General features: G+C 56.3%; 3 protein-coding genes across 14 annotated transcripts in view; 2 read left to right on the forward strand and 1 right to left on the reverse strand.

Moving 5' to 3' along the window:
• Positions 1–178: 178 nt before the first annotated feature.
• Positions 179–3,338, reverse strand: SGSH (N-sulfoglucosamine sulfohydrolase). The gene is made up of 8 exons (XM_021534112.3): positions 3,144–3,338; positions 2,748–2,908; positions 2,515–2,620; positions 2,179–2,329; positions 1,781–1,937; positions 1,530–1,611; positions 1,250–1,453; positions 179–981 (listed from the first exon to the last, which is right to left on the reverse strand). The coding sequence occupies exons 1-8, from the start codon at positions 3,229–3,231 to the stop codon at positions 422–424; spliced, it is 1,509 nt and encodes a 502-aa protein (XP_021389787.3). The 5' UTR covers positions 3,232–3,338; the 3' UTR covers positions 179–421.
• Positions 3,339–3,354: 16 nt separating this feature from the next.
• Positions 3,355–11,974, forward strand: SLC26A11 (solute carrier family 26 member 11). Of its 10 annotated transcripts, none has more exons than XM_085556581.1 (16): positions 3,355–3,638; positions 3,893–4,085; positions 4,239–4,324; positions 4,790–4,891; positions 5,052–5,194; positions 5,751–5,926; positions 6,015–6,087; positions 6,473–6,523; positions 6,663–6,723; positions 7,061–7,116; positions 7,496–7,636; positions 8,207–8,334; positions 9,177–9,276; positions 9,491–9,627; positions 9,852–9,924; positions 10,633–11,974. In XM_085556581.1, the coding sequence occupies exons 2-16, from the start codon at positions 4,023–4,025 to the stop codon at positions 10,713–10,715; spliced, it is 1,473 nt and encodes a 490-aa protein (XP_085412707.1). In that variant the 5' UTR covers positions 3,355–3,638; positions 3,893–4,022; the 3' UTR covers positions 10,716–11,974. The 10 variants fall into 10 exon arrangements, 8 of the variants coding, with proteins under 8 accessions (XP_085412707.1, XP_085412702.1, XP_021389775.3 ...); XR_014949277.1 differs by having other exon boundaries at positions 3,360–3,638; positions 4,812–4,891; positions 7,496–7,655; XR_014949278.1 differs by having other exon boundaries at positions 3,360–3,638; positions 4,812–4,891; positions 7,496–7,655; positions 9,494–9,627.
• A 114-nt stretch (positions 11,975–12,088) lies between these two features.
• The window catches only part of RNF213 (ring finger protein 213), a 46,559-nt gene continuing 32,252 nt past the window's right edge, over positions 12,089–26,395 (forward strand). The window contains exons 1-16 of one of the 3 annotated variants that reach the window (XM_085556565.1): positions 12,089–12,229; positions 15,606–15,913; positions 16,355–16,948; positions 18,464–18,645; positions 19,249–19,407; positions 19,651–19,844; positions 20,038–20,309; positions 20,902–21,161; positions 21,779–21,967; positions 22,404–22,602; positions 23,248–23,306; positions 23,543–23,696; positions 24,178–24,324; positions 24,893–24,991; positions 25,698–25,820; positions 26,197–26,377. In XM_085556565.1, coding sequence (XP_085412691.1) covers positions 15,722–15,913; positions 16,355–16,948; positions 18,464–18,645; positions 19,249–19,407; positions 19,651–19,844; positions 20,038–20,309; positions 20,902–21,161; positions 21,779–21,967; positions 22,404–22,602; positions 23,248–23,306; positions 23,543–23,696; positions 24,178–24,324; positions 24,893–24,991; positions 25,698–25,820; positions 26,197–26,377 — 3,004 coding nt within the window. In that variant the 5' untranslated portion in view covers positions 12,089–12,229; positions 15,606–15,721. Of the gene's footprint in view, positions 12,230–12,690; positions 12,803–15,605; positions 15,914–16,354; positions 16,949–18,463; positions 18,646–19,248; positions 19,408–19,650; positions 19,845–20,037; positions 20,310–20,901; positions 21,162–21,778; positions 21,968–22,403; positions 22,603–23,247; positions 23,307–23,542; positions 23,697–24,177; positions 24,325–24,892; positions 24,992–25,697; positions 25,821–26,196; positions 26,378–26,395 lie in introns of those variants that run through there. The other 2 variants (XM_021534191.3, XM_085556566.1) reach the window with 2 other exon arrangements.

Raw genomic sequence — 26,395 nt, forward strand, 5'->3', positions numbered from 1 at the left:
CAGCTCTGTCCCTGCCTGGAGGTCTCCAGTGGGACTCCGTGTGTCCCTTGAAGGCTTTGCCCTGCTTCCCAGAACATTGGGGGTCCCCAGCTGTTCCTGCAGCCCTGACTGTGCCACAGAGGCCCTTGGCCTGTCCTGCTGCCTCCAAGCTCGGGGCTGCTACAGATGTGTGCTCAGCTCCAGGTGAAAATGGAGCCTTATCCTCCAGAGGCTTTATTGAGGGGCAGCTTGGCCTTTTAGCTCCTCTGGCTGAGAGCCAAGGCACCAGGAATCCCTCAGTGCTCTGGGCCCAGGCGGTGCCAGCAGCAGAGAGGGCAGAGCCTTGTGGTGCCACCCGGGGTTTGGGACCAGCCCATCACACTCCTGCTCCGAGCCCTCGTGCCCCACAGGAGCGCAGCGCTGTCCCGGGCACAGGTGGCACTCACAGCTCGTTGTGCAGCGGCCGGCACTGGGGGCTCAGTTTCTCCTCCAGGACACCGTCGGGGGCGCACACCCAGGGGTCCCCCGTGTCCCACTGCCACTTGAGGAGCTGCGCACGCAGCAGCTGCAGGACGCTGGCGTAGCGGGGGTCGGGGGCCAGGTTCTGGCTCTCAGCGGGGTCACGGCTGCAGTCAAAGAGCTCCCAGCGGGCCCGGTAGTAGTACTGGTGCAGGCTCTTGTTCCAGTGCGTCGGCTGCCCCGCCCTGGTGCGGTTCAGCAGGTCCTGGAAGGTGGGCGAGACATAGAAGTCCTGGTCGATGGGGAAGGGCATCTTGTAGTTGAGGTTGTGGATGAGGCGGAACTGCTGGTGCTGGATGGCTCGCATGGGGTAGTACATGGTCACCTCGTGGTGGCTCTGGCTGCTGAAGGCGGTGGCCCAGGGCTGCTCTGACTCCAGGGCTGGCAGGAGAGACTTTCCTGTGAGCTGCACCCGCCTGGTGCCAAAGATGCTGTAAGCAGGGTAAGGGATGGAGAACCAGTCCAGAATGGTTGGTGTCAGGTCTGGAGGGGAGGAAAAGAGTGAGAGCAGGGACGGGCACTGTGGGAGGAAACTCAGCTCCAGAGAGGGGCAGAAAGGTCCCCAGGGATGGTGTCCCTGCAGGGGACCCTGTTCCGTCCTCCCTCCTCTCCCTTCCCTGCACTGGCCCTGCCAATGCTGAGGGCTCAGGGCTGCCCCCAGGGACAGGACCCTGAGTTTTGGTGTAGGGAGGGTGGGGAGCAGCCCACAGCCCCAGGCACAGCTGTGCTGCCTCCCTCCCTCAGCTCTTACCCAGGAGGCTGGCGAAGGCCGGGCTGACTTGCCCCCAGCGCTGGGGGTGCTCGGGGGAGGAGAGGAGCAGCGGCTGGGCGGTGCCCGAGCGGTAGAGGTTGGTCCTGCCGCCGGGGAAGGGGATGCCATTGTCGGAGGTGTAGATCACCAGGGTGCTGTTGAGGAAGCCGGCACGGCGCAGCTCCTCCAGCACCAGCCCGATCCCTGTGAGAGGAAGGGCAGAGCTCAGGGGGGAGGGACGGGCTGCAGAGCTCAGCCCCAGCCCAGCCATGGCTCCCACCTTGGTCCATGCGCCCGATGGTCGTGTACTGGGCAGCGAGGTCCTCCCGGGCAGCCAGCGTGTCTGGGACAAAGGCAGGGACCTAAACGGAGACAGGGAAAGGGGCACGTGGCTGACACAGGCCCCTGTGCCTTCGCCAGCTCTTGCTGTGACACTGGGGGCAGTGACAAGCTGGGGGCAGCCTTGGCTCCTTCAGAGGCTGCCATCATATGCAGCCCCACAGAACCCCACACATTCCCACAGGTTCTCACCTGCACTTGCTCCGGGTGGTAAATCTGTGGCTTCCAATCAGGGATCCAGCCCATCCCGCTCTCTCCATTGCCAAACTTCTCACAAAAGACTCCATACTGGGGCTGGGAGTGCCCGCAGCGGTGGGGGTCGTGGAAGGCAACATAGAGGAAGAAAGGCCTAGGGATGGAAAGGGAGGAGGTGGAGGTGGTGAAGCAAAGGACTACCTGGAGACCTTGCTGGGCTGTGCCGTGGCGAGCTGGGGTCAGCAGGACTCCCCCCACCTAATCTGGATATAGGGGAACCCAGGGACAAGGGGCTCCTTCCTGTTTGTGACCAGCTGGGCCATGGGGACACATCTTCAGTGAAGCCAGCTTCCCTCCTCCCGACAGCCATTCCCAGGACAAGGAGGAAGTCTCACCTCTCGTCCTGGCTCTGCAGGAACTGCCGGACGAGCATCTTGATCCGGGTGATGTTTCTCCCAACCTGCAGGACTGAACTGTTCTCCTCTGTGTAGGCAAAGTCGAAGGGGTACACAGCCCCTGGCCCCACATGCTTCTTCCCAATTATCCCTGTGAGAATGCAGACAGCTGCTGTGCCAGAAGCAGTGCAGGGGGGATGTGGCTGCTGCTGTCTCCTTTCTGTGGGGACAGCCACAGGTCCAGGCAGGGCTCCCTGGCCCATGGGCAGTTTAGCTCTGCCAGTGTCTGTTTGGTGTTCCCTGCCGGTCCCAGCTCCTGCCTGTCCCAGCTCCTACCTGTCCGGACGCCTGCATGGCCGAGCAGCTGGGGCAGGCTCCGCACGCCGTCGAAGGAGTTGAAGTGATGCACGTCCTGGTGCAGCCCGTACATCCCGTTCTGGTGCTGCAGGTGAGGGGACACGGCACGGTCGGACCGGGGCTGCCAGCCCAGCTCCAAAACACGTCCAGCTGTGCTCGTGACACCTGCCGTGGGCTGGCAGCCCTGGCCCGGCACAGGCAAGTGCTCCTACCTGAGGTAAACCGGTCAGGATGCTGGCCCGGCTCGGGGAGCAGCTGCTCACGGAGGTGAAGGCGTTCTGGAAGACCAAAGCGCGCCGGGCCAGCGCGTCCAGGTTCGGCGTGCGGATGGCCGAGTTGTTGTAGGCGCCGCTCTCAAAGCCGCCGTCATCGGCTGCGGGACGGGTGCGGGGTCAGCCCGGGGCTGTCCCGGACCGGGCACGGGGACAAGGCCGGGGGCACTGATGATACCGGGAGCACGCGGGCTGCGGGTGCCCCGGGCGGTGCTGCGGAGGGGATGCAGAGGAGCACGGCACCGTCCCTCTCTCGCAGCCGCGGGATGCCCCCGGCGCCGAGCCCCGGGCAGGGGGGTCCGGGCCGGCTCCGGGGCTGGGCCAGGCCGCACTCACCCAGGAGCAGCAGCACATTGCGGGCCGGGGCCGCGGCTCCGCCGGGGCAGAGCGCGCCCAGCAGCAGCACCAGCGCCCAGGGCCGCATGGCACCGGCACCGCCACCGGCACCGGCACCGCCACCGGCTCCGCACCGGCAGCGGGGCTCGGCGGCTCCTCCGGCCGCCCCGGCTCCTCCTCACCCCGGTCACATGAGGCGCCCCGGCCGCTCAGATCCGGCGCGGGCGGAGCCGCGGTCGGTGCCGGGCTGGCACCGGCGGCTCCGCGCAGCCCCGGCCCGCGGGGTCCCGCTCCGCTCCGGTACCGGCCCCGGCCCGCGGGGTCCCGGCCATGTCGGGGTCCCGGTGTCCGCGCCCGGCGCTGCCGGTGCTGCGCTGGCTGCCGCGGTACTCCCGGGCGTGGCTGCCGCTGGACCTGCTGGCCGGGCTGGCCGTGGGACTGACCGCCGTGCCCCAGGCGCTGGCCTACGCCGAGCTGGCCGGGCTGCCGCCGCAGGTGGGTGCCGGGCCCGGGGCCGGGAGCCGCGGACCTGCCGCTCCCCGGGCTGCCTCCGGCCGGGGTGATCCGGGACCCCGCTCCCGGAGCCGCCCGGCGCTGTGCCGGGCAGGGCCCATTTCCCGGGCAGGATGCCATGCGTGTGCCAAAGGGCCTGGAGTGACCCGAGATCAGCCCAGCCTTCCCAGTCCGGGAGGTGTCCGGCCTCTCCCGGCTCCCAGGGCTGTGCCAGTGCCCCTTCTGTCCCCCTGCAGTACGGCCTCTATTCCTCCTTCATGGGCTGCTTTGTCTACTGCTTCCTGGGCACGGCCAAGGACGTGACGCTGGGTCCCACGGCCATCATGTCCCTGCTGGTCTCCTCATACGCCTTCCACCAGCCCGTCTATGCCGTCCTGCTCGCCTTCCTCTCTGGCTGCATTCAGCTGGCCATGGGGCTCCTGCGCCTCGGTGAGATGCTCCTGCCATGCACAGATGTATGCTTAGGATGTTGCTGTACAGCCTGTAGTTTTTCCTTCCTCCTCGCTGCTCTCTGGGACACTGGGATTGTCCTGCTGGCACACTGGGGTCAGGAGCGTGCTCACTGCCTGCCATCCCATGCAGGATTCCTTCTGGATTTCATTTCCTGCCCTGTCATTAAGGGGTTTACATCAGCTGCTTCCATCACCATTAGCTTCAACCAGATCAAGGTAGGACCTGCCCCCTGTCCTGGCTGCCTCTCCAGCTCTCTCCTAGTGCTGTGCAACTGGGATATTTAGCACTGGGCTGGGTGATGTCCTTGGTGCTGGGGGAGGAAGCCCCAAAGGGGTCCTGGGACCCCCCGCCAGTGGTTCTGCTGATCCCTGAGCAGAGCAGACCAGGCTGAACACACCCTCTCCTGGTGACCAGCTGGTGGCATCCAGGACACCAGTAAGACCAGGACATGGGATTTGGTCACTTGCAGGAGGCACTGAGCGATTCTCTGGCAAATTCGGGTTTGCAAATTGGAAGCCGGGGGTGGTTTGCAGCCCCAGCAGCCCCTCGCTGGCATCCCAGGGACCTGAGGCTCTGCTGGGCTGCCACACTTCCTTTGCGGTTAACCCAAATCAGAGCCTCTGGCAGCAGCTCCAGGCCGGCGTTGGCCAAGGGCTGCGGTCACGGGGCCGGGCTGCCAGCACACTTTGTCTGCCTGCACAGAACATCCTGGGGCTGCAGGGCATCCCGAGGCAGTTCTTCCTGCAGCTCTATGAGACACTGCGGAGGATCGGGGAGACCAGGTCAGCACCAGCCTGCCCTGCTCCCTGCCCTGCAGCCGCTTCACTCCAATCTGTGGTCACAGCTTGGACTGATTTCTCGGCTGGGACACAACCCCCCTGCCCCAGGCTGTGTGGGAGCTCTCACAGCATGTTTGGGGTGGCACTGATGTGCCTCTTGCAGGGCTGGGGACGCTGTGCTGGGGCTGAGCTGCCTGGCCACGCTGGCAGGGCTCCGGGCCATGAAGAGCCACATGCCCCAAGCTGCCCCCACAGAACCACTGGCTGTCAGGATCAGCTACCTGATTGTCTGGATCTCTGCCACAGGTGTGTTAGCTGTCCCCTACTGTCACACTGTGACACAAAATAAAGAACCAGGCCAGATGTAAAAGGAAAGAAAAAGAACTGAAAAAGGCAAACTTGATTTTCTGACTCTACTCTATACAGTAGCAAAAGTGACAGTGGATCAGAGGGTGAAACTGCCACCTCTCCAACCATATTGGTCAAACTAACAGTCCATCAATTCTCTTCACCCACAGAGAAGAATGAAAAACAATCATTGTTTATATGAACAGTGTGAGAAAACTCAGTAAAAATATGTAAATATCAGACCCTTAAAAGAACAGGGCGACACCTTGTCCCATCCCCTCCCAGGGGCTCATCTCTTTCGGTCAGGGAAGGCAGGGCCTGAAACTGGGAAACCCAGGCTGGCAGGAGGCAAGACCTAGAGGTGGGTCAGGGAAGACAATGTCCCAAGGCTCCTGCCACTGTGCCCCCTCCAAAGGCTGGGAGGTCCCCAGCAGCTCAGATGTGCATCTCCTGCCCTGCTCCCGCTGCCCTGGGCTCTGGGCAGCTTTCAGGGTTGCTCTCTCCACTTTGGCAGCACGCAATGCTCTCGTTGTCCTGTTTGCTGGCCTGGTGGCTTACTCCTTCCAGGTGATGGGCTCCCAGCCCTTCAGGCTCACCGGCAGCATCCCCCAGGGCCTGCCAGCCTTCCGGCCACCACGCTTCTCCCTGGCAGCGCCCAACGGCACCGTCCCCTTCCAGAGCATGGTGCAGGTGGGTGCTGGCAGCTCCCCAGGGGCTGCTCTGCTCCCTCCTGCATGTGCTGGGTCCCAGCCCCCCCTGACTGGATCCTTCCTCCCAGGACATGGGGGTCGGGCTGGCCGTGGTGCCGCTCATGGGGCTGCTGGAGACCATCGCCATCGCCAAGGCTTTTGGTAGGGCTGGGCCAGGGTCCTGGCCTGTGCTCCCAGGGGGTCTCTGCGGGGGCTCGGGGTGCTGGGGAGGGGTCTCTGTAAGGGCTTGGGGTGCTAGGGAAGGTGCTGTTCCTTTTGGGCCATTGGGAGGGACTGGGCTCCAGTTCACAGCATGGGCTGGCAGGAGGGGTCCTGTGGGGTGCACAGATGAAATTTGCCCAGGAGGTGAATGTTGTCTCGGGGTGCTCCTGTGTCAAAGGGGTGCCAGGACAGGGCCCACGGGGTGCTCCTGTGTCAAAGGGGTGCCAGGACAGGGCCCACGCTGTCCCAGTTGCTGCTGGTTTCACTCCGTGTGCATGGCAGGTGCCTGTGTGAGCCTCAGGCCAATGCCACCATCTCCTTTCAGCCTCACAGAATGGTTACAGGATTGACCCCGACCAGGAGCTGCTGGCTCTGGGTAAGAGATGCTTGCTCAGGATGGCATGGGTGGGGCTGGGTGTCCCACAGCCCCTGGGCTGCCTGGGATCCCCATCTGGGCAGTCCTGGGGACACAGGCACAGCAGTGCCTCCCCGGCCCCTCTCCTTTGTCTCCTCAGGTGTTGCCAATGTCCTGGGCTCCTTCGTCTCCTCGTACCCCATCACGGGCAGCTTTGGCCGGTGGGTAGCAGGAGGGGGAGCAGGGCTCTCACTGGGGCTGCGTGGTGAGGGAGCTCTGCAAGATCCTGAGTGGAAGACTGTGCTGTCCCCAGTAGGTCCCATCCCTGAGCTCGTGCCCTGGTCCCCAGCAGCCCACCTTGGTGGGCTATGCATGTGTCCCTCTTCCCTTTGCTGAGGGCCACTTCCCTTCCTGCTGTGCGGTCCTGGAGGCCGGGGGCTTGCTGGTGCTCCTGGCTGACAGGGCGGGCGGCTCTCCTGGGTGGGGTCTGGGCAGTGGGCAGGAGCAGCCCCAGCCCCCGGCCCTGCACAGCCTGGCACGTGTGGGTTTGCGTTTCAGGACGGCGGTGAATGCTCAGTCAGGGGTCTGCACCCCCGCGGGAGGGCTCCTCACAGGTCCTGCCCTGCCCTGCCCTGCCCTGCCCTGCCCCCGGGCTGCTGCCCATGCCAGGGACCCCTGGGTGTTGGGGATCCTTGGGTGTTGAGGACCCCTGGGTGTTGAGGACCCCTGGGTGCTGGGGACCCCTGGGTGCCGGGGACCCCTGGGTGCTGGGGATCCCTGTGTGTTTGGGATCCCTGGGTGTTGGGGATCCCTGGGTGTGGAGACCTCTGGGTGTTGGGGATCCGTGGGTGTGGGGACCCCTGGGTGCCAGGGACCCCTGGGTGTTGGGGATCTCTGGGTGGATCCCTGGGTGTGGAGACCTCTGGGTGTTGGGGACCCCTGGGTGTTGGGGATCCCTGGGTGCTGGGGTGCTCAGGGTCCCCCCTCCCGCAGGTGCCCTGGTCCTGCTGTCCCTGGCGTACCTCACCTCTCTCTTCTGCTACATCCCCAAAGCGGCTCTGGCCGCCGTCATCATCTCGGCCGTGGTGCCCATGTTTGACGCTGGCATCTTCCGGACGCTGTGGCGGGTTAAGAGTGAGGGCATCCGTGGGCAGTGAGCAATCCCCCTGTTTAGGACACTTCCCAGTCCAGCATCCAGGAGCCACGCCGGCAGTCACACTCGCCCCCCTGAGCTGGGACTGAGGCCCCTTGGCGGCTCCCCCCTGCCCCACTCACACAGACCAGCTTTACTCTCTGGCTCTACCCCAGGTTTCCCATAGGAGAGTCTCATGTGTCCAGATCCTTAAAATAATTTAATCATGGTGCCATGACTAAATAACAGAATAAAAGCTTGAGTTGGGTGTTTCTGAGGAGGGATCCAGAACAAAGGAGCCTGTGAGCTTTTATCGCCTCACAGGCATACAAAAGTCTGGGGCTGGTCTCTGAGTGTCCCATCACTGTCTCTTAAGTGTCCCATCACTCTTAAGTGTCCCATCGTGTGGCTGCCCACGGTTCCCGGGTCCTTTGTCATGCAATGGGGACAGTTCACAGTTCACAGCCCCTTCCAAGGGCTCCCACCCAGAGCTCCACCGAAGCTGCCCCAGCCACCTGCACCCTGTGGCACCAGGACCAGCCACAGCCGAGCCTGGCTTCTCTCTCTTGCAGGGCTGGACCTTGTGCCCCTCTGTGTGACATTCCTGCTCTGCTTCTGGGAGGTCCAGTATGGAATTGTGGCCGGGGTGCTGGTTTCTGGGGTTCTCCTGCTCTACTCCATTGCCAGGCCCCCGATAAAGGTGAGCTCCACTTCTGCCCTTGTGTTGGTTTTCCCAGCTTTTCAGAGATGGGGCAATGGAGAGGCGTTTTAAAAGATTTTATTCCGTTATCAGTCTTGATGAAGGGTGAGACATAAGAGATGTATAACTCAATGCCATTCCATTAGAAGCCAAACTATTTCCTGGTTACAATACCTTAGAAATGTTTATCAGCCTATTAGCTTTTGCCACACAATGCTGCTATTACTTCTAACTCCAATCACCTGTATTTTTACCCCATGTAATGCCACAATGCATCTTTCACAGTTCTGATTCTCTAAAATGTCTGGTGTTTTTGCAAGGCCATCATTTGAAACTTGTTGAAACTTGTTTCTAGTTCAATCTCTCTCCCAACAATGTCATCTTTATTCCATGGCCTTCCTAAGCCAGCACAGCTCATCTCAGAGTTTGCACACACATGTACAAAACTGTGTGAGCTTTCTGTCAGATTTTGAGAATTCCTTACAAGTCAGCTTCTCACTCCCTTGGATGTGGCAGGGCCAGGGAGCTGGGAGGGGACTCCTGAGGGCACTGGGGTGCAGGATGCTCCTGACCTGTTCTTGCTGTCCCCAGTCTGCCACAGGCACGGCACAGGGACCCTTTCAAAGAGCAGGAGGAAGGGAACAGCCTCAGACTGGACATCAGGAGAGGGAGGCATTGCCGTCCCTGCCCTGCTGACGCTGGGCTGTGTGCAGGAGGGTTTCCCTGAGGAATGGGGGCTCCTGCTTTCTCCCAGTCCATCCAGGAGGGCAGTGGGTGACACGGGCAGTTGTCCCTGGGGAAGGTCACAGCCCTGAGCTCCCTGTGGCTGTCTGCCCCCACAGGTGTCAGAGGGGGCCGTGCTGCTGGTGCAGCCAGGGAGCAGCCTGCACTTCCCAGCCGTGGAGCACCTGAGGGACTCGGTGTGCAGCCGTGCTCTGGCAGGTACAGTGCTCCCTGCGTGTCCTGGGGACATGGCTGTCACCGCCTGCATCACTCTGGTGTGGGTGGCAGGTGCCGCCCAGGCCCAGGGACTGCGTGTGCGAGCGGTGACAGCGCAGCTGTCCCACCCCTGCCCGCCCTGCCCTGGCTCTGAGGGCTGGGACCCCTAGGCTGCTCATTTCTGGACATGTTGGGACATGACCTTATGCTCTTCCAGCAGCATCTCCAGCACGCTCTGTGGTGCTGGACTGCTGCCACGTCAGCAGCATTGATTACACGGCGGTGCTGGGGCTGGCAGAGCTGCTGCAGGAGCTGCGCAGGCACGGCCTCTCGCTGGCCTTCAGTGGCCTGCAGGTGTGTGGGAGGGTGTGGCTGATGGGCTCAGCGCAGCTGCCCTCCCCGGGCTCTGTGCTGGCCTCTCTGGTGGTCCATCACTATCCCAGGCACCTCCATCTCACAGAGCTGGAGGCTGGGGCACTGGGAAGGGCAGTGTGTTCCTGCTGGGATGGCTGGGGACTCTGCCCCGGGGGGATGGGGAATGGCCAGCACTCCCCCAGCCCAGGTTTCTCTGCCCTCAGGACCCCGTTCTCCAAGTCCTCCTGTCTGCAGACTTAGAAGGATTCCAGCATTTCCCCAGCTGGGAGGAGGCAGGTGAGGCTCTGGGCTGCTCTCCCAGGACAGGATGAGTGTGGCTCTGGAGGACTCCCATGGGGATCTGACCTGTCCAGCTGCAGGGCAGCAGTGTGGGGGCTGCAGGGACTCCTGGGAGGGTGAGCTGGAGCATCTCCCAAGAATTGGGTCTCCCCAGCCTAGGGGATTTGTGGTCAGCTCTGGTGATTCAACCCAGCAGCAGCTCAGCACAACTTCCCTTCCCCTGCAGAGGGGTGGGGCAGAATCAGAGAAAAGGTAAAACTCTTGAGCTGAGATGAAGGCAGTTTAATAGGACAGAAAAGAAAAAGAAAATTACAATAACCATAAAGGAATATCCAAAGCAGGTGATGCACAGTGTGCTTGCTCACCACCCTCTGAGCAATGCCCAGCCAGCCCCTGAGCAGTGGCCCTCACCCCTCAGCCATATCCCTGCAGTGTTTCCTTCAGCACCATGCCCTGTGCTCTGCAACATCCTTCTGGGCTCTGGGGCAGCTCTCCTGTCTCTGCCCCCTCCCAGCTCCTCGCTGCCCAGGCAGCCTGGGAGCCTGAGAAGTCCTTGGCTGAGCCATCAGACTGTTATCAACAGCAGCCTCCTCCTGAGCCCAAAAACAGCTCTGAACCCGTTCCTGGGGATAAAATTCCCTCTATTCCAGCCAGAACCAGGATATGAGCCTTGCCTTGACTCTGCTTCCCCCTCTCCTGTCCCAGAGCATTGCGGAGGAGCAGAGCTGGGGGGCAGCAGGGCAGAGCCTCTCATTGGCACCACTGAGAGCACCGGGCTCATCCAGTGAGACCAGTTTGGGCTGTGTCCTGTGCCACCCCAGTGACACCAACAGCCTCCGTGGGAGCCACCTGCCCCAGGCAGACCTCTGGGCATGGGGATGCACTGTCCCCATGTCCCACACCAAGATGGACAAAGCAGCACCAGCCCAGCCCCACACGGGCTGTGGGACAGAACTGTTCCCTGTCGCAGTGACCAGTGCAAAGCCATCCTTCCTCCAGGGAGCTGCTGTAATTTTTTAAACAACTGTTTTAATTCTGGACCTTTTCCATGTTCTGTGCTGCTACAGTGGTGATGTAGGCTGAGCTCTCAAAGCTGCTTCAGGGCTGCTCTGCTGCCTTCCAAGCGAACACAAGGGCTTAGCCTCCAGCTGCTGGGAAAGGGAAAACATCTGGGATTGTGCTCCTTACTGATTTTTATATTTACTGTTATAAACGAGAGTTTGTTTTAGCCAGAATAAAAAATAAAAATAATTTTATTAGCGGTCAAATTCTATCTAGCCAGCCACACAGAAAGGACAGAGCCGAGCCCGGGGTCGACCCTGGGTGTGCAACAAGGAGTCAGCCTCAGCAGAGGTTTTCTCCTATGCCCACACACCTCCATCCTGGCACAGGCGGTTTTTATAGGGAAAATTCTGCCTGAGGCCAAGGTTTTAGCAATCAGTCCTTTCTTCTATTCGGAGTCCATATGTTAATAAGGATTTCTTTTTGGTGATGAGGAGAAAAAATTCAATGTTGAGCGTTTACGGGAAGGCTTCATTCACATGGATCCGTCTGAGTATTTCCATATCCATCTTGGACGATCAGCACAGAGGATCAGCACAGACAATGACCCATCTCCCGGCCGAGCCACATCCGTTTACTTGTAAATCAGTTTCCAGTATACACTCAGTCTCGCCTGCAAAAAAGGGGTGGGGTGGAGGGGGGGAGGAACTAATACAACGGGCATGATTTAACAAGCATCCAATATTACATATTTCATACAAGGAATGGCGCGAATTATATTTACTATACATAACATTTACCTTTTTTATCCTTACCTTGTCTGTGGGGTGTTGTGCCAAACACTGCCGCAGACACACGGGTCAGGGCTGGGCTGTCACCCTGGGGTGCAGCCCCTGGCCTGGGCCCTGCCGAGAGGACAGGCACGGTGACACCAGGCTGTGTGATGGGGACAGCACCTGGTGGGCTGGGCAGGGTCAGGAATTCCGTTTCCCTGAACTGCCCTCGGCTGACAGCGAGGCTGTAATAAACCAGAAACTGCTAATGAGTCAGTGTTATCTCTGCCTTCCTGAGGGAAAGCTTTTTCCTTTTGTGTGGGAAGGGGAAGTTACCTTCTGGGTGCTGCTGAGCCTGCCAGGGAAAAGAAACTGAAAGCAGGCTGGGGTAGTGCAGATGAGCCGAGCCCGAGGGCACGTTCCGCACAGCTCCCGCCGCCGGCCGGAGGTGCTGGAAGGGCAGCACAGGTGCCCGGGAGCCACACACCTGCCGGGGCTCTGGGTCCTGCCCTGGAGCGCACTGAGCTGTGAGTTCTTGCTGCACCATGGGGATGCCGGGAGGGGGAAAACGGGGACATGGGGGTAAAGCGGGCTGGCTGTTTAGGAATGTGTGCGGGCTCAAACCTGTGTGAGCACTAGTGGAGGGCAGGGCTGCTGGGAGCCCGTCTTCGGCTTGGTCCTGGTCAGATCCGGGATGGGGCACCAGCCGTGCCCCTACTTTTGACTGCGGAATCCGCTTTTGTTTGTCGGGACCAGCACAAAGTTTTCTCCTCCAGCACATCTGCCCTGCCCTGCTGCTGCCGGGCCCTGTCCGGCGTCCCTGCGCCGGCCGGGGACACGGGCGCTGGGCTGATGGGTGGGGGGATGCTCGGGGGTACCGGGACGGACCCCCAGAGATGCCCGGCGGGGCGGGACCCATCGAGAGCCGCCCGGGGGCGGCGGCCGGGGCCGGGATTGGCCGGGGCGGTCCGGGCTGGGCGGGGACCGTGACTGCAAAAACGAAAGTTGGCGGCTCGACGGAGAAACGAAACTTGTCCAGGCGGGACTCGGCGGAGCCGGGGGATGAGCGGGCGCTGCAGGTGCCGGTGCCCGGTCACTCGGTAAGTCGCGCTGCCGGGGCGGCGAGAGGCGGCACGGGGTGCCGGGCCTGGGGGGCTGCGGGGCAGGGGCAGTCGCGGCTCCGGGGCAGGCGGCACTGCGGGCTCCGGGTCCCGCTGCACCCTCCCGGTGCCTCCGGGGCGCCTTCGTGCGCCCCCATTTCCCCGGTGCACTCTGATCCTCAATCTGCCCGGAGCCCTCCGGTGTGTCCCCGGGGACTCCCATCTCCTCCCCGTTCACCCGGGACGCCGCTACCCCGCGGTGCCCCCGGTTCTGGCCCGTCTCCCTCCCCGGTTCTCCCGGTGCCCCCCCACCCCCGGGCCGTCCCGGCGCCCCCCGGGAGCCGCGCTAGCCCCGCCCCTCATCACATAACTGTCTCATTTGCATGCGGCCGCTCACTCGCCACGCCATTGGCCCATCCACCCTGCTCGTTTGCATATCTCCCGAGGGGGCGGAGTGCCGCCAGTCCGCTGGGAGCGAGACGGCGTCATTTGCATACAGGCCCCGCCCACGGGGCAGGCCCCTCATGGGCAGCGACCCGCGGGCATGGCCCCGGCCCGGTCCCGGCCCTGCTCCCGGCCCGGTCCCGCCGCTAGAACCGGCCCCGCTCCCGGTCCGGTCCCGCCGCTAGAACCGGCCCCGCCCCCCGGTCCCACCGCTAGAACTGGCCCCGACCCCCGGCCCCGCTCCCGGCCCGGTCCCGCCGCTAGAACCGGCCCCGTTCCTGGCCGCGGCCCTGCCCCGCCCTCCGGCCACGGCCCTGCCCGGCGGAGCAGCCCCAGGCAGGGCTCGGGAAAGGGGAGCCAGGCCTTGGGTGGGAGCACGGGCCCTCAGCGCGGAGGAGCGCTGGCTGTTTGTGTGTGTTTGCCTTTGAGCGCTGTGGTTCCCCTCACGCTCCCGGCCCGGCTCTCCAGTGTCGCAGATCCCTTCGTGACAATAAAAGGGCAGAGGAGGAGGTGACGCGGCTGTGTTGCCTCACGCTGTGCCGATGTTTGTGTCTTCCCCGGCCCTGTCTGCTCCCCTTGGGTGCCAGGCAAGGCCTGCCCGGCCCCTGCAGCGCTGTGGGGCCGCGCTGGGCACCGGCCCTGGGCCCCGGGACTCGGCCGGGCCGGGCTGCCCTGGGGCTGCGCACTGACCACAGGCTGCCTGTGTGGCTCTGGGCTCTGCTCTGCCCAGGTCGTTCCACTCTGCTCTCATCCCAGATTCCCCTCCCAGTCTCTCATCTCAACCTCCACTGGCATTCCTGACCAGAGACAGTTTTCTTCATTTTGCAGTGACTGTCAGGAGACAGAGAAGCGATTTAGTTGGTGACACATCCTACACACAGTCTCCACACTCATGTCTCCAGTGTTGAACTGGTTTCTGTTTTGGCAATGAAGTAATGCTGGTTTTTATGTTAAAAGACTGGTTGAGTCCTTCTTGACACAGAATTTCTGATTTGCAGCTTGTTGTTAGATTTAGAACTCACCCTTGAGTTGTGTTTGACAACACAACTAATTCTGCCTTGCTGAACAGAGACAGAATCAAGTACACAACACGGTTATGCTGGAGAAATGTTTCCTAATCCTTTTCTTTAAGATCAAATGACCCAAGCCACCAGAATGGCTTTTGGTTTGTTGACAGGGAGAATGTGATCCTAGAAAAGCACACTAGATCAGAATCAAGCTGCTGCAGTGCCAACAGGGTCAATTCTTAGCAAATCCCTCTGCACTCCAGCATGGCAGGGAAACACACCTGGGATCTCCAGCTCTGGAATGCTGTGGGAAGAACATCCAAAGTAGCTGAGGTTCAGAGCTTTTGCTCTCAGAATTGGGGTGGAGGCGGTGTAGAGGAGCCTGTGAAACCCATGCCGAAAGCAGAGATCTGCTCTGCTGCCTGACTGGGCCTGTAGCTCCTCCACGTGTTTTTGAAGGACTGGGTAAAGCTGTGAAGATAAAGAGTTTCCTCTGCCTTCCTGGAAAGCCCTCAGCGGAGTGGGAGCGGTCACAGTGCCAGCCTGGGACGTGCCGCTGTCCTGTCGCTGCCATGCTGGCCTCCAGGCACTGGCACGGGCAGCTGGTTGCCAGCACTGCTGCTGCATCCGTGTCTGCAGGAGGGACAGGGATGGAGCTCTACATCAATGCTTAAATATTCTGCATCTGGCAGGGCCTTGGAGAGGGCAGGAGGCTGTAAGGGAGTGTGGTGGCATGGCTCGTGAGGGCTGAACAGGGAGAAACAAACAGCTCCTGTGTGTTCATGACTTCGGCTGGGACAGTTTGCTGTTCCCAGGAGCGGGTTCAGAGCTGTTTTTGGGCTCAGGAGGAGGCTGCTGTTGATAACAGTCTGATGGCTCAGCCAAGGACTTCTCAGGCTCCCAGGCTGCCTGGGCAGCGAGGAGCTGGGAGGGGGCAGAGGCAGGAGAGCTGCCCCAGAGCCCAGAGGGATGTTACAGGGCATGGTGCTGAAGGACACACTGCAGGGATTTGGCTGAGGGGTGAGGGCCACTGCTCAGGGGCTGGCTGGGCATTGCTCAGAGGGTGGTGAGCAAGCACACTGTGCATCACTTGCATAACCATGTTCTTCATGGTTATTATAATTTTCCTTTTCTGTCCTATTAAACTGTGTTTATCTCAACCCACAAGTTTTGCCTCTTTTTCTAATTCTTTCCCCCACCCAGGGACTTGGAGTGACCTGGTTCAGTGTAAGGTGTCCCTGCCTGTGGCAGAGGTGGAGCAAGAGCTTTAATGTCCCGTCCAACCCAAATCATCCTGCGACCCCACTGGGGGGTGAGTTTCCAGTTTAACAATCTATTTCCCTCGATTTCAGAGAGAAGAGAGGTGCAGATCCCTGCAGTCCCTGATGCAGAGGAAGAGGTGAAGGGAGAAGGTGTTGCTGGGCCTCCTTCCACCACTGAAACAAAGGAGACAGAGGCCGAGTCGCTGATGGACAGAGCAAGAGCTCTGCCTGACACCACACCTGACACCGCGGGTGGATCTCCCAATTCTGCTGAGACATGGCAGGAGGAAGAGGGATCCTCACTGCTGGAGGATGTCACAGCTCCAGAGAGCAACGCAGAGCCCTCGGCTCAGCGTGGAGCTGGAGACTCTGTTGAGGTGGCTTCCCTGGTGAGAAAGGTGAGGGTCCTGCTGGGGAGCAGCTGTGACTTGTTGCTCTCTTGTGTGAAGTGAGGAGGCCAGGCTGCATCCCCCACTTCCCTTTGTCCACGTCGGGGAGCTGCTGCCTGGCTTCCTCCAGGAGAAGCTTGCTGTGTTTGCTGACTCTGTGTTGTGCCTGCGGAGCTGCGGTGCTGGGGGAAACCACAAATTACACGAGTCAGCTTAGACACTGCAGTGCTGCTCTGTGCTCCTGCTGAGCAAGTCTTGAATATTAAACCTACACACTTCTCAAGAGTTATTTGCATTTCACTGGCTGATCTTGTCCCTCCTCTTCCTGATCATTCTCTGTTAGCCCCATGTAGCAGGAAGATGTCTGTACTTGCTGCAATGGATGAGGTGATAAAGAGTTTCCCTTTGGCAATGAATAAACAGAAATTGTGGTCTTTGTTTTTTTAATAGAAAGCAAAGAAGTCCATCTCTGGGGAACAGGACTCTCTGCTTCCTCAAAGCACAGCACCAGCTCAAACAGCAGAGTTGACTGACACAAGTGTTGCTCCTCAAGAAATCCAACCTCCCAGCGGTGAGGGAGCAAAACCAGGTGCTGATGGACAGGGATGTACTGATGCCAGTGGAGACACACCTGAAGGCAACAAGAATTTGGCACACCCGGGGAAGAAAGCTAGCAGCCCAGAAACAGAGAGACTGAGCCCTGCAGAGCAGAGCAGCACAGCTGGGGGGGCTGCCCCAACTCCCAGTGCCACAGCCCCACGGGACAAGGTGGAGGATGGAACAACTGAGCACAGAAGAACAGCCAGGGGTGATGTGAAATGGGGCAGTGGTTCCCCTGGCCAGGGGCCAGCAGCCACAGCAGGTTCCCAGGCCTGGGACAGCAGCAAGGAGCTGCTGCCAGCAGAGCAGGGAGCGAGTCCCTCTGGGCTGCCTCCTGCCAAGGGAGTCCCTCAAAGCAAGCCTGAGACCAAGACCTCCCCTGGGGCTCAGGGCCTGCAGGCTGGAAAGGCGCCCAAGCAGAAAGGGACCAATTCCACTGTCAAGGTGAGTGTGAGTGAGCTCTGGTGAGTGTTCCAGTGGGCACAGCTTCCCTTTGCCAGTGTGACTTATTCATGCTGTCAGTGAGGCTGAGGAGCAGCAGCCCAGGAATATAGGGATGAATTGGGGAGGACTATGGAGAGGCTCTAATTTGAGTTCTGTTCTCCTGGATGACAGTTATAGCCCAGCACTCACTGAGGGGTTGCTCAGTTGCCCCCAGGACTGGGAGGCGTCTCTCCAGCCAGCTCTCTGGAGAGCTCTGGGATCCCCGTGCGTGAAGGGATTTTGTGGTTTGCAGGTGCCTGTGCTCTGTTCACACACAGGCCTGGTAAGCTGGAAGTTGCTGTGGTTTCACTTTCTTTATGCCCATCCTCTGGGATCTGTGGCTCACTGAGCTGACTGCTTGGCAGTGTGTTTGGGTTGGGCTCATCTTCCATCATGGGCTGTTTTCCTTAGCCAGCAGCTTCCCTCAGCAAGGGATCAGTGTTTGAAGTGTTTCCAGGAGGATGAAGCTGGTGGTGCACCAGTCTTGGGGGGCAGATTGGCAGTAGAGCAGAAAGTGCTGCACAGTTGCTGGATGATGGCATCTTGACCCTGGTGGGCCAGAAGCCCTGGGACATCAAACAGAAATGTAAGGAACGTGAGGAAACCCGGGACATCCCTCTGGCTGCCTGGAAGGGGGCTCAGAGACCTTGGCAAAAAGTCAAAAACATCTGTGGCTTCAATGTTAGCCCATGGAAAAAACTGCTGACTTTGTATGAGGAATTACAAGCTACACGGGTTTGAGTAGGGTGGTAGTTGAATTCACACAGGATGAAAAAGTAGAATTTTAGGGGTTTAAAATAAGGGGTTCAAGGGGACAAGATGGAGGGATTTGGGTGTGTCCTGATCTCCTTTTACTTTCTCTTGCCCTCCATGTCTTGCTGTGCTGGTGACACTTTTATATTGGTTTCAGGTAGAGACACACTGTCCAACATAAATGATAGATATTGGCACATTATTGTAAACATAGCACATATAGTTTTTGGTATAAAATGGTAACACCACCCCAAGAGAGTGGGAGTCTGCCACAGACTGACCTGCTAGACAGAGCGCAGCTCCTTGAGAAAGCATGTTCTATATAAGAAAATAAATAACCTTGAGCAGCTGACCCTGCACATTCAGACTTCTTCTTTGGCTGTGCGGGCTGGGAAGCAAGGACTTCTGCATTCCCGGGGTCACCTCGACCTCCAGGCCCCCGAGAGGAAGGAAATGGAAAGGAATTTGGCTTTGTTTAAAGGTGGTCAGGCAAGATTGCAGGTGCAAGACTGTGGTTAAGCAATGGAGCTAAGAAACATTAATAATGTGGTTATTGCTTAGCAGTGAAAGATTTTACCTAAGGCTGTAGGAGTATATAAACTGAGTTGTAGAAACAATAAATGGCTTCTTGCTTGCACCAGGAGTCCCGTCTCTCAATCGCCCACACGGAGATGCTGGGCTTCCAGGTCTCCTGTTTGATTGGGCGTTGTCTCCCTCTTGCAGAATGCAAACACGAAAGAGAAAAATGAGACCCCAGGTGAGAAAATGCCTAACGTGAGTGAGAAGACAAGTCTGAGCCAAGGAGCCGAGGCTGCCAGGAAGGAGGGTGCTGTGGCTGCAGCAGACAGCCCCAAGAACAAAAAGGAAAAAAGGAACCAGAAGCCTGTGGAAAACATTAAAGAAAGGTGAGAACAGCCCTGCTGCTCCCCATAATTCTTCACTAACAGGAGTTGCTGTGAAGAGGACTCAGGATTCCAGACTGAGGTGCTGGGATTGGGTCAGTACGTATCTTGGACATGTGGAATTGCCTTGAAACTGAGCTGAAGTGGTTGTGCATGAAAGAACCAGTGTTGAATGGGGGCTGCAGTATGGGTGATATGTTGAACTTGCTTGAACATATGATGGATAAAAAATATTATTCTCTTATTTCTTGCTCTTATGAGCAACATATGCTTCACACACACAACACTTCAGGTGAATAGTGTGAAGAGCTGTTTTGATATTTTGGTTAATGTCTATGAGCTGGAAGGGGTGGAAAGTGTAGCCATTCCAGGTGACTGCTGGACCAGAGCATCTCCTGCTGCCTTTAGGAGCCCATTTTTCCTTTTTGCACTGGGCTTTGCACTAGGCTGGCTCAAACATCAGTCTGAGTGAACTGCTGCCAGAGTTTATGGGTCCTGCAACCACTCAGCTGGTAGTTAGAGTCTGATTTGAGCTCTACAGTGATTTGTGCAATTAAAAAATCCCAAAAGAATCCTTCCTCTTTCTCTTCCAATTCTCTCCTGCAGTTCTGTGAGGCGAAATGAGGGTGTTACAGTGTATTTCCATGCAATATTATCCAAAGACTTCAAGCTCAACCCTGATACCGATAAAGTGTTCATCAGGGCTCAGGGCATTCCTTCCTACACCAGCTGGAAGGACAACATCTGTGAGCTGAACTGCACCCGGTGAGTGTTCCCTGCTCTGAGAACGGGGTCCCTCTGGGGCCTCAGCAACTGTGCAAGGGGTGGCTCTGTCCTCACAGGTGGGGGTTGCAGCAAAGATTTCACAGTAGAGAAAACTGTTCTAAAATGTTCTTGTGAAAGAACAGTCACCATTCCTATTTAAAAATGGAGCAATGCATGGAAAAAGAGGTCTGTAGATCAGCTAACCTGTCCTTTGCCTGCCTTTGCTGTGTTTGTGTTTCCAAGGCATCTGGGAGAACATGGATACCTCATTGAAGGTGCTGTAACTCTCAGCAGAGAAGTCCTGGATCAATACATTCCTTACAAGTACTGGGTGACCTGTGGGAAGGGGGACTACGAGTTCATTTACAAGAGTTCAGAATCCAATCAACCTGTGAATCGCTGCTTATTGATAAACAGGAACTTTCTCAACAATGGAGGTGAGCTCTGCAGGCTGGACCTGCACCTTGGGGTGATCCCTGCTGTCCTGTGGCCCAGCATTCCTGGCAGGCAGCCCTGTCTGAAGCTGGGAGCTCAGTGGGCTGCTGAAGGTATTGCTGAGGCAGCTGGAAGGGAAAAGGCACCTGATTGCAATGGTTGTTTTCCTGTGTTCTCCCTGTGTTGCTGTTCCAGAGTGGCACCAGTACGATGACATTGTGTGTGCAAAGCCTTCCAAGTTTAAAAAATACTTAACTTTTGATAAAAACAAGGAAGTGGTGGAAGGGAAGAAAATAGCTGCCAATATTATGTTAGAAAGTATCTTCAGCATTCTTGGAACCTGGAGTCCTGACAATCTGAGGAATTTCTTCTGGCAGCTGAAACAGTTCCATAATGTTGCAGTAGCTCAGCGGGTGTTTGATGGCAAGGCAATGCTGTGGAGAGAGCTAAACTTCAGCACAGAGCAGGTAATCCCTTCTCTTGCACAGAGACAGAAAACATTCCATTACTGAACACAAACTTTAATTTTGCTGTTGAGCTCGTTGGGTTAATTTTGATTTTCCAGTAGAAGTTCACGTACAGAAGCAGTGGGATTGCTTCTGGGGTGACTGTCACTGACTGCCTTGGGGACTTCAGTCAACCTGTGCACCTCAGTGTGGTTCTGAGACCCCATGGGGGTTGCAGTAGGGCTGTGACGTGATGACTTCGTACCTGAGTGGGTTTTTGTCCAGATATTGATTTCCTAAGCCATTAAGTTTTGCTGCCAGTTGTTCTGTCACTAACAACTTCTTTGCACTTATCTCTTGCTCCAAACCTGCCTGCTTTTTGGGAGAAGCTCCTGATCCTGTTCTAAGCAGTGATGTCAGCAGGGCTTATGGAATCCAAAATTTCTTACTTGACATAATTAGGAAATGTGACAGAAATGCCACATTGCTTTTTTTGGTTGTCAAGGCTGCTCCTTCTTGTCCTGTGGCCTCACTGGAACTGGCAGAAGACATTGGTTTCAGAAGAGAAAGACTAATGCCATGCTTGGTTTGTTTCTTCTCTTCTTTGTCCCAGGTGAATGATTTGCTGCTAAAATACATGAAGAAAATAGCTCTCCCTTTCCTTGCACCAGAAGCAGCTCCAGAGGACAGAGTCATCCAAAGCAAACTGGCTCTGGGGCTCACCATTCTCATGGTACTTGAGAACTGTTCACTCTTTGTACTTGCAAGTGACCTGGCTGAGCTGTGCAGCATCTTGTGCTTGGATTGGGTATCACCACAAGATGTACAGAATGAGATTCATCACCTCAAACAGGATTTTGCAGGAGTTACCAAGTAAGTGCTCTATGTACCTTCTAACTGACCAGGCTGGTGCTGCTTTGACAAAACAGGAATCCAGCTCTGTACTGCCAGAGAACCAGAGAAAAAATTACATTTGAAGGTATCTTTGGAGGTCTCAGTTCCAGCCACCTGCTTGAAGCAGGGCTAACATCCAGGCAAGGCTGCAGTGCATCATTCCACACTTTTTGGTTGGTTTCTCCTGGAGTCCCTGTTTATCACATTGTAATCTGACTGCTTACCTGGCACTGGATTTGGAGTTCTTTACTCACACAGCTGCAGCCATTGCATTTCTTTCTGGAGTCCTTCTCTGTGTGGGTGTCACAGGGCTGGGGGGGCTCATGGGGAGACTGTAGATAAAGGATTGGGTCTTCCCAGTGCTCCAGCAGCAGGGTCTGTGCAGAGAGATTCAGTAACATTGCAGCTCTGGGCCTTAAACCTGGACAGGTACCCTTTGCAATGAAGAGTAGATGGAGTTAAAATAATGACCAGAGGTTAATTGAAGGCACATAGGGAGATTGAAACGTAGCCTCCCACACCCCTGGAGTTTTTTCAAGGCCAGCATAAAGCTGTTCTTTCACTCAGTGTTTGTTTTGTTTTCTTTTTTTATTTAGCTTGAAGGTCGACCTGACAAACTTGTGCCAGAGGTGCATTGAACGTGATGTAGACCAGTGGGTGTGGATCCTTCCCCTTCTGCATTCCTTTGCTGCTCCCCTGCAGCAGGAACACGGGCTGGTGGAGGAGGATGTCTGGGCAGGGCTGGAAGGGCTTCCATTTGCTGAAACCAGGAAGAAGTGGAATGCGTGAGTTTTCCAGAGGTCCCTGTGCCCTCCTCATCTCATTTTTTGGTTTTTCCCCTCCCTTGCTTTTAAAGAGTATGAAATGTAGCATGTTGAGGGAGGATGTTTGGGGTATTTGGGCACAGCCACACTGGTGGCTCAGAGGTCACCGAGTGTAGCCCAGCTGGGTATGGTGTGACCCCCCAAACACAAACTCCCAGTTCTGCCAGCCAGGGAGCAGGTGGGAGCTAAAGCTGCTTGTGTTGTGTAGAGTCTGAGCAAGACCTGAAGTTTTATTTTCTCTGAGTGCTTGTGCTCAGTGGTTTGGTTCTGCTGTGTCACCCCTAGGCCCTGGGGACTCCCACTGATCCTCATGAGGAGGAGACTCCTCTGTGGGCTGCACAAGCTCATGGCTTTTTTTCCTTGGAATCCTGAAGATTTTGTTTTGTCTCTCCTCCAGAAGGACCCTGCTGGAACGGATGAGAGAAAAGAAATACTTGATGGAATTTGATGTGACTCTGGTCAAGTCCTGGCTCTGCGTGCTGCCCCTGGGGAGCCTGGCTGAGTTCATAAGAGACTTCTCCAGCGACCTGTTAGTTACTCTCCAAGGTGTTTTGTACAGGTTGGAGGACGTTGACCTCTCGAGGAGAATCTCTGAGGTTTGTCTCCTGGCAGCTTTACCCAGCTCTGGGATGAAGACTCCACCTGGGCTCCTGTGTGTTCTTTGGCAGAACTGACCACCACTGAGGGGACTGGGGCTGGCAGCAGGTCACAGCACAAAGAGCTTCAAACCTAGCTAAGAGCAAAAATAGTTTCTCTGAAGTCAGAGACTCCTCAGGGGGAGAGTTGGAGGTGTATCTGCAGCAAAAGGTGGTACTGGCATTGATGAGGGGAGGGTGTTCTTAGCTGGATTCACTCTTGGTTAGTGATGGCAGATATTTCATTCCTGACCTCCTCAGACATGAAACTGTTTTTTTGCAGGGGTGGGCAAGGGGCTGCTGGTTTGGGAGATTTTCCTGCTGTTGTGAAAACTCTTGTATTGGTGTGAGGACAGCAGGAGTAGGACCTTGCAACTAATAACAGACTTGAAACTCCCAAATTGTAAGAAGTACAGGTTGGATTTGTGCATATAAAAGCTGCCTAGATATTGGCTCTGACATCCAGTAAATAAGTTCTGCTATTTTACAGTTTATTTATAAAAATGTTGGAGAAGATGCAAAAGAATAGTGAGTTCAATCTTCTCAGCTAATCAGAAATTTGTATGTAAAATTTCTTCTACAGTTTCATTTATTTTGTCTTTCCAGTCTCGGGTAGAGGAGATTCTAAACACAGTGCTGTGTGCTTTGGATGAGCCCCCAGCCAGGTAAGTGCAGTGCACCTCTGTGAGAACATTGTCTATCTCTGCACCAGGGCTGGCGTTGTGCTTGTGTGCCTTGAAATTTCTGTGGAGAAAAGAATCCTGGAGTTCTATCCCTTTTTTTAAATCCAACTGAGGGAGGCAGCTGCTGCACCGTGTTGAATTTGGTGGGGTTTTTACTTTGTTTTTAATCTTTCCTCAGAGCAGAAAATTCACTCTCCCTCTGTGTTGCTGTCCTGCAGAGCTCTGGGGGCTCCTTCTTGGCAGTGCTGCTTGTCCTGCTGCCTCAGGCTGCACGAGAGGCTCTGCAAGGCTGCCAGGACAGTGGAGTTGTTCCTGATCCCTGCCACTGCTGCCAACCTGATTGCCAAGGTTGCCCAGCTTCAGCCCCCAGCAGTGAGTACCAAGGAGCTATTGGCTTGATACAAGCAAGGTACCCAGAAATTTCACAAGTGTGGTACAACACACTGGGTTTAGGTCAGATCCAGTCTCAGTTTGAAGAACTTCACCCTCTAAGTAAGACTGCAGTACTTTCAGACAGGTGTAGAGTTACCTAATGAGTTTGGTTCTTATTGAGAGTAAGGTCAGATGCTCAGGTTTGCTGTGATAAGCTTTGTTTTAAGTCTGGTTTTGTTTCCTCTTAAATATTTGTTGTCTTTACTTCCTGGAACAAGCATAAGCACAACCTGCCTGTAAACACTGCACTTTCCCAGCCTCTCCTGCTCTTTATTCAAGGATACTGGGTCTGTTGCTGGGCCCTTGTGTGTTCTGGATGGGTTTGGGCCTTCTCTTTAGAAATACTGATTTAAATCAGTCGTCTGTTGCTGTCCTGCTTGAACTGTGTTTATTTTGTTGTCTTCCCCTCTGTGTGGGGCAGGTTCCGGGGGATGCTGTGCAGGAAGTTCCGAAGTTGCTCAGTGGAGCTCTGAGGGAAGCTCGAGCCTGGTTCAGAAATGTTTTAAAACAGAAATTACTGAAGGAGCACCTGGACCACGTCACCTTCACTTTCTTCACTGAACTTCGGGTTTGTCATCTTCTGATAATGTCAGTAAAAAGGGGCTTTAGTGCAGCTTAGCCAGGGTCTTGAGTCTGCTGGCTCTTTGCTGGGCTCTGTAGCTGTGGCTGGGTAAGGAGTGGGGTGGGGTTGGGCAGTGTTTGAAGCTCACCTCCATTCTGCTCTTCCTGGGCTGTTCCTAAAGGCATTGCTGGGGTGAGGAGCTGTCCCTTGGTGTTGTCTTGCTCCCAGTGTGTCCCACTGGTTGTCCTCAGGCCTTCCAGCAGGCAAAGCTCAGAGCAGCCCTGCCAATCTGAGCTGCTGCTTCAGGCCCTCCCTGGGACAGTTTCCAGCAGCAGGATGGAAGTGTCTCATCCAAAAGTCTCCTTCAGCAGCTGAGACATTTACACACTGTTTGGGTTTAAAAGCTGCCTTTTGCAGCTCTGGGAGTGTCCCTTTTCCTCAGTATGGAAACATCTGGAAGGACTTCAGACTGTCTGAGTTGTGTGGGGCATCTCTTCTACATTGTTCTTTTAATTTCCTTCTCTGTTAAATCTCAGCACTCAATGGTTTGGCTTGGTTTGCTTGTCCCCTGCAGGCCTGGAATAAGTTTGTGAATATCAGCTTTCCAGATGAGCAGTTCACTCATATGTGGAGGAACACTTTACTTGCAGATCTGAAGAAAAGAATCCAGCAGGTAGGGGAGACTCCAGGCAGCCTTGGTTGGTGTCCAGAGCAGATGGAGTGACTTGTGCTGTGCTTGGAGCAGGAGCACGTGTAAACATGGTGCCTTTGGCCATAACAATTGCCATTGCTGCTATAAACCAGGCTCTGGAGGTGCAGCACTTGGCCATGATGATGTCCCACACTGTAATCTTGGTCAGTGGCCTGGCTGCAGGTCCTGGTGCTTCAGAGGAAATCCACATTCAGAGCAATTGTCACCACCGTGGTTTTGAGAACCAGTGAGTGCAAAGTAAATGCCCAAGGGCACAGAGAAGCCAAGTTGATGCTTCTCTTTTCATTCCTTGTGCAGAAATGGTGCTGCTCAGCCTCCCAAATGCTCACCCACATGTGTCAGTCCCTTTCAGACTGACCCTGTATATCTCCTCATCTCCTTTCTACAGCAGTTACACATTTCCTTAAGCCATTGATTTTCCTAGTGAAATCAGGAAACAAATACTTTCTTCTGTGAGCTTGGCTTGGAGAGGTGGATATTAAATAATCACACACTTTAGATGGAAATAATTTAAATATTTTCCAAGCATTTATTTGTTTGCTTTCTCTCCCAGGCCCTCAGAAATGGACTGATGCTCAGTTTTCTTTTATTATCTTGATAGCAACACTGCTTCATGCTGCCAGGAGAAACACTTTGAGTTGATGATAAATCTCCCTTTTGCTTTCAGGAGCCTCCAGTGAACCAAATCTTGGTGTACTGTTGTCAGCACCCCCAGATCACACAGATGGAGTCCTCCATCAGCTGGTGCTTCCAGAACTGTGCCACAGAGGCTGTACCTGCAGCTTGCCAGGTAATGTGTGTGCCCTGGTAGGGAAAGGGAAAAGTAGGGAAGGGAGGAGAAAGAAAAGTGGAATTCCACAGCAATTCTGTTGCACAGGGATGTGCCTTGTGATGGAAGGGGAAGGTAGATACTGCTTGAGTTGCTGTGGATTGTTTGTTAAACCAGCAACAAAAAAATATCAACAAGAAATCAGGAAATGAGCTCCATGAGGAATATTTGTAATGTGTTTCCAGATGAGCTCTGGTGTCAGTTCTGTCACAGGGCTGGTTTGGAATATACCTCAGCACTGCAGGTGACTCCTTGGCATCAGTGCCAGTTCTGAGGCACAGCCATGGTGGGACCTCAGAGTCTGACCCACCCCTGCCCTCTCTGTGTGCCCTGGCAGATGCAGAGCAATCTCCTGGAGCAGATCTCTGCCTACAACATGGGCCAGTTCAGCCAGCTCGTATCTGCTGTCATAGTGAAGTCCTGGCCAGTCGGGGCTGGGCAGTCTGAGGAGGATTTTGATACAATTCTGCACCACCTGCTCACGTGGCCTGACATCAAACATATCTTCAGCTTTAACGGTGGGTCTGTAGTTGGGT

Source organism: Lonchura striata, chromosome 18, assembly GCF_050655825.1.
Source record: "Lonchura striata isolate lonStrDom1 chromosome 18, ASM5065582v1, whole genome shotgun sequence".
NCBI lineage: Eukaryota > Metazoa > Chordata > Aves > Passeriformes > Estrildidae > Lonchura > Lonchura striata.

Bases quoted from the DNA above. Each gene is read 5' to 3' on its own strand.
- SGSH (XM_021534112.3), bottom strand. From the start codon at position 3,231: ATGCGGCCCTGGGCGCTGGTGCTGCTGCTGGGCGCGCTCTGCCCCGGC. The intron at 2,621-2,747 runs GTAGGAGCACTT...CCTCACCTGCAG, and splicing joins TCCTGACCGGTTTACCTCAG to CACCAGAACGGGATGTACGG. The intron at 2,330-2,514 runs GTAGGAGCTGGG...GCATTCTCACAG, and splicing joins CCATGCAGGCGTCCGGACAG to GGATAATTGGGAAGAAGCAT.
- SLC26A11 (XM_085556576.1), top strand. From the start codon at position 3,474: ATGTCGGGGTCCCGGTGTCCGCGCCCGGCGCTGCCGGTGCTGCGCTGG. The intron at 6,088-6,472 runs GTAGGGCTGGGC...ATCTCCTTTCAG, and splicing joins CGCCATCGCCAAGGCTTTTG to CCTCACAGAATGGTTACAGG. The intron at 9,277-9,490 runs GTACAGTGCTCC...ATGCTCTTCCAG, and splicing joins GTGCAGCCGTGCTCTGGCAG to CAGCATCTCCAGCACGCTCT.